Source organism: Rissa tridactyla, chromosome 5 (assembly GCF_028500815.1).
Source record: "Rissa tridactyla isolate bRisTri1 chromosome 5, bRisTri1.patW.cur.20221130, whole genome shotgun sequence".
Taxonomy (NCBI): Eukaryota; Metazoa; Chordata; class Aves; order Charadriiformes; family Laridae; genus Rissa; species Rissa tridactyla.
Window position 1 is genome coordinate 23111523 of NC_071470.1, and position 10740 is coordinate 23122262.

General features: G+C 38.6%; 1 protein-coding gene across 5 annotated transcripts in view; it reads left to right on the forward strand.

Moving 5' to 3' along the window:
• The window catches only part of KCNIP4 (potassium voltage-gated channel interacting protein 4), a 339234-nt gene that overhangs the window by 326188 nt on the left and 2306 nt on the right, over positions 1–10740 (forward strand). For all 5 annotated transcript variants that reach the window (XM_054203578.1, XM_054203576.1, XM_054203580.1 and 2 more), the window contains 3 exons: positions 5028–5135; positions 6215–6319; positions 6652–6714. In XM_054203578.1, coding sequence (XP_054059553.1) covers positions 5028–5135; positions 6215–6319; positions 6652–6714 — 276 coding nt within the window. The remainder of the gene's footprint in view (positions 1–5027; positions 5136–6214; positions 6320–6651; positions 6715–10740) is intronic.

Consider the following 10740-nt stretch of genomic DNA (forward strand, 5'->3'; position numbering starts at 1 on the left):
AGAAGAAGAGTTTTTTTCATTGCCTAAACAGAAATTTCCAGCTTACTTTTGTTCAATGTCAACTCAGACAGTGTGATCCAGACTTTGGTATTATTTACACTAATTGTGAATCCATCATAACTCTACTGCTGTGAAAAGACTCTTCTCTTTGTCCCTGTACCATGTAGCAGCATACTTGCAAACTGTGTGATATCTGTCCTAAAAGCATCCTCCTTGTGTTAAAAATGTTTAGGGTTTTTTCTAATCATGAGAAAGTAGCCACAAAATGTGAGAATAGATTTTTTGAAATGTGAAAAATACAATAATACAATTCTTTTCCTCCTCCTTTTTATCCTAGGTGCAACTGTGCTGTATTCTTTCTATACCAATCCATACTCTAGTTTTCTAATTTCCATTAGGAAAAAAAGAAAGAACAAAAGGTGGAGAAAAAGGACGTGATTTAAACATTTGGATAATAAATAATCATTCATCCCAATTTACTTTCTATATAAAAGTGTAGAAATAAATAAAATTTAATGTAATGACCTTTGATGAAAACACTCTTCGGCTTTCTTCTATGTAAAAAGGATAGAAAAATCTGAAATGGTACTGAAAGAATGTAGGTAAGAATGGTATTTTTTGTGTTGCACTCCCCTTTTTCTAATGAAGCAGTGGTGGCTGGAGTTGCGGGGCAGAAGAGAGAGAGAATTTGTTCTAGCTTTTGCTCTTTTTTCCTCAAATTTTCAACCATCAACAATGAAGTGTTAGGCTTTAGCACAACTTTAACACACACTTTCATTGGATGAGATTGCTTAGTGAGATTGCTATGTCTTTATAGAGTTTTGTCATCCCTAAATCTGTATACTCTCTGATAAGAGTCAGGCTCTCCAACTGAAGCATCTTAGGTAGCATAAAAACAAACTCGTGAAACTAGCTGCTTGAATCTATCTCTCCTTATCCCATGATTGTATCAATTTTGAGATTAACTTATTTCATTAGTTATGCCAACCAGTTTTGTTTTACCATGAGGGACAAACAGTGTTTCAGAAAACCTGGCGACCCAGCTATTGAAGGGCTCTTTTGGCATATTAATGAACTGAAGTTCTTTTTCCCATCAGACAGAGACAGATGTGAAAGCAAGGTTTCCACTTGCTGCGTGAATATTGTAACTGAAACCAAAATGATGATCTGGGCCTCAAGGCTGTCAGCACAGTCAGGAAAATTGAGGCTAATTAAGTTCAGACATATAGTCAAAGGTAAAGCACATTGCACCCACATGCAAATGTTTAAATCAGTATCCTTAGTTTGTTGTAGATGCGGTCTTGATGAGAGGAAAGTCACCCACTAATCCCATTAATTCTCAATGCCTTAAAGTACAGAGCTGTGCCCAAATGCAATGGAGATGTTTAAAGACGTTTGTCATTTTTAGTCAAAACCAAACTTGTATTTGTTTCTCAAAAAAAATTAATAATTCTTAGCAAAGTTGTTGGTGATTTTCTGATTGCTTTATTCCTCAGTTGTTACCTGAGAATTCTGCATTAGGTAATAAGTTAACAAGCATGTTAACTCAGTTCTATAGCAGAGTCCAGACCTTAAGATCAAACACAACTTTGGTATTTCACTAATAACAGTGATAAACAGTCATTGTCTGCAAGGCAGTAATATCGGGTAGCAGTTTAATGAATGTATGCAAGTGTAATTCTCTGTTCAACACAAAAAGTCTTGTTCATGTCATGTAGGAAATGAGCTAATTTTTCTCAGGACAGTGGTGATCCTTCCCAAAACCTAAGGGCTAAATCCAAAAATGGATTTAGGTGCCTGCCTACCTACTTCTTCTGGCCTTGAACAAGACATAAGGGAACACATGTCAGGTGGAATAATTTTAAGCTTTCCTGTGGATTTGAGACAGCACACTATTAAGCTTGTTAATTAATTTATTAATGAACTAGTTATCCCCAAAGATTTACTGAGGGATAAAGCAATCAGAAAGTCATCAACAACCTTGCTAAGAGATAATTAATCACTGCTGGGAAAAAAAATCAAATATGAGTTAATGATCACAACCAGAGTCTCTATACAGCTGTAGTGCAGAACTGAAATGTGAGCGAGCTGTGATACTGAGGGCACAGAATCTCCTAGAGAGGTTCAGTGATGCTCCATTTTGCAGCCCTTCAGTGAGGCATCCCCCTTTTTTGCAGAATCAAAGTTAGACATAGGAGAGTCTGGCATTTAATGGAGTTTTTCACAGGTATTAGCACACTCAGCAAGAAGCTAGCAAGTTAGAAATAGGAAGCCGTGGAAAGCAGTAAAGGCAAGTACCAAAGCACGGGCTTCTGTGCTTCTGACTTTGCTGTCACAGACTGAAGAGAGACCTGACCTAGAGCTGTGTCTGAGTCCAGACCTCCGCCTTTGTGACCCCAGATCAGACGCATCTCTCCTCACGAGGTGCTCAGTTGAGCAGGACTGTCCCCCTCAGTGGACAGTGTTTGCATCCTTAGGGGATGTAAGTGTCCAAGTGGTACTGCAAATCTTGCTTCAAAAATAAACAAGCTCTAAAAGTAGAATCCCTCTCCCCCCAGAAATCAGATGTCTAAACCAGGAAGGAAAACACATCTGGATACTCAAATACTGTAATGAGGACTTGGGCTTGTGCTCCGTGCTAAATGGTGTGCCCAATTCGTGCGTCACTGAGTTGTTAGTAGCAAGCATATAGACATTCTCTGAGCTTAGCTGCTACCCTACGCACTGTTGCTTTACTATGGCATTCTGCACTGGATTTCTAGTTTAACAGCTAGCATAGCTGTACTGCTACTATCACACACATCGCCGTCCACCATATACACCCTTTTTCTCTTCGAGGATCTAGCTCAAAATACCCTGTGGATTTAGCCTATGTCCATTGAATCGGATTTTCCGTTTCTCTGTGATTTTATTGCTGTATTCTTCAATTGTACAAAAGTAAGTGTGTAGAAAAGATATCTCATTCTAACTGCTTCTTATCCAGCTCATCACAACTTTCTTTTATGACAAGTTCTTTCTGTTGTTCCTGAGATGGACTCCTGCACAAAACTTAAGACAAAGACAATGCACCTGAACTACGTGTGATTCCCAAACATGTTGATGCAATACAGAGGAGATGACCTGCTTTTGCAAAGTTTAGAGCACACATCTGGAAGGTTTTGAGTTGTCTCAGCTTTTATAAGGACATTGAGTTCTATGCAAACCAGCATAAAGTCAAGGGGTTTTGTTGATGTGTGGTTTTTAGCACCGATGATAGAAGGGCAGCCTTGCAAACGGGGATATAAATGATGCCAGTAAGCCAGCTAACATCCAGATAATGCATCAGAGAAAGGAAGAAAGAGAAATAATCAGGACAAGAAAAAAATATATGGTTTAGCTAGAAAAAAATGCAAAAATAGTGGTAATGCGAAATTAAAAATAAATCCAGAGTGCTGAAATATAATTCTCTAAGAAAATAAAGTTATTGGAGACCTTTGCAAAGGACTTCAGGAAAGGTTGCATCAAGAATGTAAAACAGTGGAGAAAAGATGTGAAGAAATGGTACTGAATTAAAAAGGTTAATTGCTAATGCTGTAATGTGATCAAATCTGTCCTGAATTTCTTGAACATTTTAATACTTAATAGTACATTGTTAAAGAGCTGTTTGGAGATTTAACCCTGTGACCCTCAATTAGTCATTGAGATGTAGACAAGACAAGTTGAGCAAAACTCTTTCGAGATTCATGTAACCATTTACCCCAAAGGGCACATATACCAGCAAGATAGAAATTTATGACAGACTAAGAAAACCCAGAGCATACCACTTGAATTGTTAAAAAGTCTGAAGCTGTCAAAAGAGCTAGGACTACCAGACCATCTGAGGCCGTGATGTCTGTGTATGCTTCAATGTACTTACTTGACTGTGTGGTACCTCAGACCTTTATGTCTAACCTCAGTGCAGTCTTTTCCATCGTTCCTGTTGTAAGGAAATGTATAAACTTTGCTGGTGCTGATAAGAAATTTTTCAGCTTTTATAGTGTGTGCTTTCATGTTACTCTAAGACTTCCTGTATGTCTTTGCCAATGATGGAGAAATGCAAATTTAAATATAAACTCTTGCCATATTCTGCTAAACCTATTAAGGCAAGAATTTCATAGATTTATGGACTTACAAGCTTATCAAATAGAAAAAGCTGGAAGAGACAGTTAGGAAAAAAAAAAGCCATTGTTTAAAAAAAAAAGTTGACATGCTAAGAAATACAGAAGACAGGTGATGTCCAGTCAATATTTTCTCCAATCTGGAAGATGCTCACTAAGTGTAAATGAGGTTTGTGCTGTCAAAAGAGTATTAATTATGAAACAAAAATCTATAACCAAATACTATATGCAAATAATCTCAAAAGTCTTCTCATTTATTTCTGTGGAATAGCTTTACAGCAATAGAGCACTGGCAGGTCACAGAACCATCAAGGTGGCACAGGGACACATAATAAATATTATTCCTATGATATTTCCAATAAAAGGTTTAAGTATTGAGGTGTACTGTAGCGTACACGAACTTTCAAATGTTTACTGCATGGATTGATCTAAGAGGTCTGGGAACCACATATTCCACTTCCAACAACATATAGATTTAACAAGAATTTAATGTTCCTTAGTAGATAGTTCTCTCAAAATTGGTCTCCTGTGCTTAGATTAGTCTAACTTCCACTTAAGCTTTTTTTGGGCCATTAAACCATGGGGATTGCTTTTCCCTGGTATTAAGTTCAACAGCAACTGCTTATGTGAGGTTTATTTTATAGAAAATTACTAGGTTTATTTTATAGAAAATCACTCAATTTACTTATTAATTATGTGTAGCATACAGTACCTAGATTTTTAATTATTTAAATAACCAGCAATCCTTAACACTTGCTATGAAGCAAAAGAAATAGAAACAAGCCATCTTTCAAAACTTCCGCACTTCAGACGAATGCATTGTTCTGTATTTTTGAATGTTTGTGAAAAACTGCTTAATTCCAAACTGACCAAGACCTTTTGTCTATTTAGGATTTTGTTATGGGTCTCTCAATTTTACTCCGAGGGACAGTACAGGAGAAACTGAACTGGGCTTTCAATTTGTATGATATAAATAAGGATGGATATATAACTAAGGAGGTAAGGTCTACTTTTTACACTAATCACTGGAACTAAAGGTTGTGTATGTAAGTCCTGCTTTCGAAGAATAGCTTCATTCTTAAATTACACATGTTAAAAAATAAACATATATTATGAAACTATACATGCTAAAAAATAAAGTCATTTTCTCATTTATATATAAAAATTGAAAAGGGAAAATCATCACAGAAATTGTAAACATTTGGCTTCAACTTATGCCTGTGTATTGGCACATATGGTCACTAGAACAAAGTAGTTCAGTAGGACATTTGGCCAAAAATGAATTGAGTGAGCGCGTGACAATTGTTACCCGTTTTCTAAATCTACTTGTAAAACTTTTTACTTGAAACAGAATTTATATAAAAAGATTCCTACATCTTTCATTCTGCAAGGATTTAAAAACACACTTAAATTACAGTGGGACCAAATGAGTGCCTTCATAAAAATAAACTTTTTTTCAAAATTGGGTCTTTAAATAAATATGTATTACATTTATAATTTTACACTTTTAGAAATACACCGTGATTATTTTAAAAAGGTAATCTATAGAATAATTTCTCAGCATACTGGCAGATGCTTCTTTTATAATGATTTTTATAGTTTTCACAAGGCACTCTATTAACAAAATTCAAAGCTTTTGATATGAAAGAAGCCTTTGCATACGTGCAGCTGTGTGCATGGGTGTTTCTACTTTCTTTAGGGAAAACTCAGTTGTAAGAAGCTGATGTGTTTTGACCATTCACTTGCTGTTACGGAACAACTTTTCCTGTTCAGTTTTATTCCCAAGACCTCAGGAGATTCTCCCTACAATCCATGAACTTGCACATATTCTACATCATTTAAATCAAAATCATACATCTGCATCCATTTAACAAGTTTATCTATGAAAGCTGAACTAACATGCTAGAATTGCTAGGAACATAGTAGTTCCTTCTTGAAGCTGTTTGGTCACAAAATAACAGGCACAATCTCAAAATTTTATTCTAAAAGGTAACTCCTAAAAATGATTTATGTGTTCAAAGTCAAAGCAGTGTTTATAATGCACCTCATATTACACAGACATATTTTTTTCTCTTCAGGAAATGCTTGATATCATGAAAGCAATATATGACATGATGGGGAAATGCACCTATCCTGTTCTCAAGGAGGATGCACCTAGACAACATGTGGAAACATTTTTCCAGGTGGGTCGGGTAACACAGGGAGCCAAAAAGACTGCTCTGGTAGCAGGTATGGAAAGATTTTCATCGTTGTAACAGTTTTGCGTATCCTACCAATTTTGCAATCCTTTTTCTTTTTTGTGGTTCTGTCCCAGGTTTCTCAGATTTACTCATTACACCTTGCTTTTTTAACAATGAACTCCTTAAGCTTATTCTAGATACCACTTACTACATCTTTACAGCATTTTGGCCTGGTTGTTCCCAGGCTGACACATAACTGAAATGAATAATAAAAAGGACCCGTTTTACACAGGATTTCAGGAGGATAAACATACATTCTTATTCTTTCTGAACAGAAAATGGACAAAAACAAAGATGGAGTAGTTACCATAGACGAATTCATTGAGAGCTGCCAGAAAGTAAGTACCTGGTGATAAGTACTGAACCTGTATCTATTGGCTAATGCCATCCTACTGCTGCACAGATTTCTGGAGTGACAGTGATGGTAATGCTAATACCAGGGACGGTATTTCCCCAAAGTAGAGCATGTATGTACACCATTACACAAAAACACTAGACAATGTACATACATTTGTCACCTGAATCTGTAGAAGAGATGTTATCTACAAGCTGTTGTTGCTTATTGGACAACTCTGTCCGCATCCCCTCTCTCTTTAACAGTGTTTTGTTTTTACTTGACAGCAAACATTTCTTCACATTCAGCTACGTATTTATTGCTGTCTTCTGCCCATGCTGGGGAACACATCCTTGTTACAATTGGCATATAGTCACAGCAATAATAATAATATTGCTTGAAAATTTATCATCTGTGGGAGTGTTTCTCAAACAGCAAGTCATGACCTGCTGGAGGCCTTAAAAAGGGGGAACGCAAGGAGCTTGTAAAGTGTTGGATGGCAGGAGTTAACAGCAGGCAGGTTTTCTCAAGGCAAGGGAGCGAGAATTGATTGTGATTATCAGTTGCAAGTGTTTACACAAGCCAGGTGGCTGTTAATTTCCTTCAATGGCTGAAAGCAGCTCATTGCCTCTTGAGCCAGGAATGGTAACAAACTTCTGCAGCAGGAATTGCAGCCTGTTTTCACTCCTCTGCTCTTCAGACACCGGCTTGCTCTGACCAGGAGACGACATGAGGAAAGATAAGTTGTATTTTCAGAAATTTAAGGAACTGCTGTTAATTTGTCAGTTAAAAAAACCCAGGAAAAAGAAACATGTTATAGTATAAAATAAGGATGACAAGCCTCTGGCGTGATAAGAGGTTGTTATGTACTGTAAAGTGTCACATTAGACTTAGTGATAAGATAGACTTGATTACGCTATGCAAAATGATATGGCGAATAAAACTAATGCTGTTTGTTACAGTGAGAAATATATGGAATAGTAGCATTCTGTTGGTACCTCAGCTTTGTCCAGGCTGACTCCGATTAATACGCAGCTGATACAGACCAGCAATATAGCTGTCTGTGTTCCTTATCTCCTATAGCAAGAAGAGCGTAGTAGGGAAGAGACAGAAGAGAACAAGACTAGCAAGATAAATGCAGTTAGTAAGTGACAGATTTATAACCGTTCGGAATAGGGAAAGCTGAACAGGAAATAGCAAAGATGCTGTAGAACTGCTAAATTTTTATATGCATTTGTACTTATTCTTTGGGATAGCTCTCGTGAGTGCAGCTATCTAGTAAGTGATTCTCTGATTGATTTTAATCCACTGATTTCAGGGGCTGAAAGAAAGACAACAGCTCTTCTAAATGTGGCTGTTCTGGATATCCTTAGCAATGGCTATTGGGTAGCGTCTTATCTGTCAGCACTGCTCTACTGCATTGACCGTGATTCTGGCTTGTCAGTCTTGTTCGATAGGAATGAAAGGCATTTTGCTCTGCTAAAGCTGAGTGATCCTCAGAAACAGAGATGAGATTTACTTCCTGGCTGAGGTCTGCAGAGTTCTGGAAATTAAATGAAAGATTAATCTGGATATGACAGCCTTTATGGTGATGGGCTGAGTGATTAATTTACAAAGAAAATTAGTACCTTCAGTAACGAATTGCCTGCTCTCCTTTTCCAATGTGATTCACGGTTTCTCAATTCTGTTAAAAAATTTCTTATTTAGCTCTTCTGGTATTTAGAATACATGTGAGAGACAAGCTGTCTAAACGACTACATGACAGAGACACCATTCTCATCTTGCCATTTACCTCACCTTCACTTGCTTTTAACTTCAAAGGTGGCAATATTTTTTGATACAAAAAGTATCTTGCTGCCTAATCTTTTTGTTTCTCTACCTACTAAGACCTCTTCTTCTATTAAGGCCTGTGAGCTGCAAAGTGTGTAATTTATGTTTATATCAAGATTGGGTTTCAGAAATGAGATTTGGGGTTAGGATTCCATCCAAGTCCTTCAAGAAAATTGATTCAGGAGTTAACATAGCTTCAGCCTTTTCAGGATTACGTTTTTCACAAAGAACAGTAGTGGCTGCTTCCTTTTAAGACACAGCTGTAGGGAAAACCTTTTTTTTTTTTTTCATATCCTAATGGGTACGAGACTGATCTAAAAAGGTATGGTTCAGGTTCCTTTCTTTCCTCAGTATGCAATGAGTCGCGTCTCTCCAGGAGCAAGGAGTCTCATCTTTCATGAGCATTTAACAATGACAAAAGCAAAATGAAATGATCTTGTGATCCTTCCTGTAGTAAATCTGCCTGTGTTTTAGACCTGCTATGCAATATTTTTATGTTTTCTATATGTTCTTGTGTTACTGAAAAACAGTGGTTATCGTTACTGCCCTTCATTCAGTATTTCTTTTCCAAGCTGTAGAGTACTCATTTATTCAGTTTTTCCTCCTAGGGAAACCAGTCCACACCTTTAATCATCCTTGTCCTTCTCTCTAGACCACTGCTAGTTTTACTGTTAACTTTGGTTTACCAGGATCAGGACATTCAGGACAGGGGCACAGCACACCTGCTGCTCCCTAGTCTTGGTGGCTCCCTAGTCTCACCTAGCTATGGCAGCTTCCTCCTCTACAAACGCTCCTTTGGCATTAAGACTTGTATCAGAGCACGTCTGCTCAAAACCTTCCCTGCCAGTTTGCATTACAAATGACTGACCTTGGAATGGGAAGGCCCATTGATGAATATGGCAGCCAGCATCTGCTGCGCCTGAAAAGATGCTAAAGGATGGAGGGAGGACATGTTTGCCAGCCCCTAGGTTCCAGCTCAAGCTGTGAGATTAGAGTCAAAACAGTGCCAAGAGACAAGCGCTCTACAAAATACCCCTCAACCAAACTCTGAAGCTCACATCCCCTCCAATCTGCATCTTAAAATGGACTAGAAGCCTGTTCTGCCAGGGAAAGGCTGCAGGAGCTTTTTCTCTGAATGATCTTTCAAGCAAGAGTTGCCAGGCTCTGAGAACTTGGCATCCCTTTTACTGGTGTTTCATCATAACGTAGGAAAGATTCCTGGGACAGGTTCCTGAGATTTTTTTGTAGCATCAAGAGCCTCTGGTATCTTCTTAAACACTCATTATACACTTGTGTCCCTTTTTTAAAATTGCCTCCTTGCGCTGCGTACTGGTTTGGCACACTGTACACTGTACAGCCTGAGGTACCAGCCCTGCAACGGCGCATATAACAAAGTCAGCTGACCTTGGCTGTTATAGCAGTAAGTATAAGCAGGAGCCTCTCTCCGTACCATTCCTTGGTATTCACTATAAACATCAGACATTATCACTCTGGAAGCAGACACTGTCTGAAGAATATGCCATTAATGTCAGAAAGTGCAGTTAGTTAGAAGAGAGTTAACTGAAAAGTAAAACTACTGAAAAGAAAAATGGCTCTGTTCTACCTCAAACCAGGATGTTCAGGAAGTTCAAGACTCTAAATTCACAGTCCCAATGCAAAGAATGGCCTGTCTGTTCACCAAGTCTTAATCAGTTATGTCAGGTATTGCAGAGCGTTCACGCTTTGAGCGTGGTCTTCTCTGGTCACTAGGTATAAGGACCTATCTTTGCCCATGATTAAGTGAGGACAGCAAAGGTGCTTCCCCTCATCCTCCCTCTATCTTGGACAGGGAATGTCTATGACCTGATTCCCCTGCCCTCCCTACCCCACATACCCATATGCTTGAATGCCACTTTGCAATCCAGGCTCCAGGAGTCTCCCTGCTCCCACGGGAGAAAGGGGCTGTCCTGCCCTAGCTATGCTGGACTGAGTCCCAGAAAGCGGCTGCTGTCTGTCCTGCTTTGTGTAAGTTACCAAATAGCAGAGATGGGTCTTGGGAAGCAGTAGCGTGGCCAACTCAAGGGTGAGGTGCCACCCAGCTCCACACGTGCCTCCTCTCACTGCTCAGCACTGATGGGAAATGGTCTGACTCAGGCATTGCTTCGTATCTACAGCAGCACCATGAAGAACAGACACGAAGGTCTAAGGCATACGTGGTGCA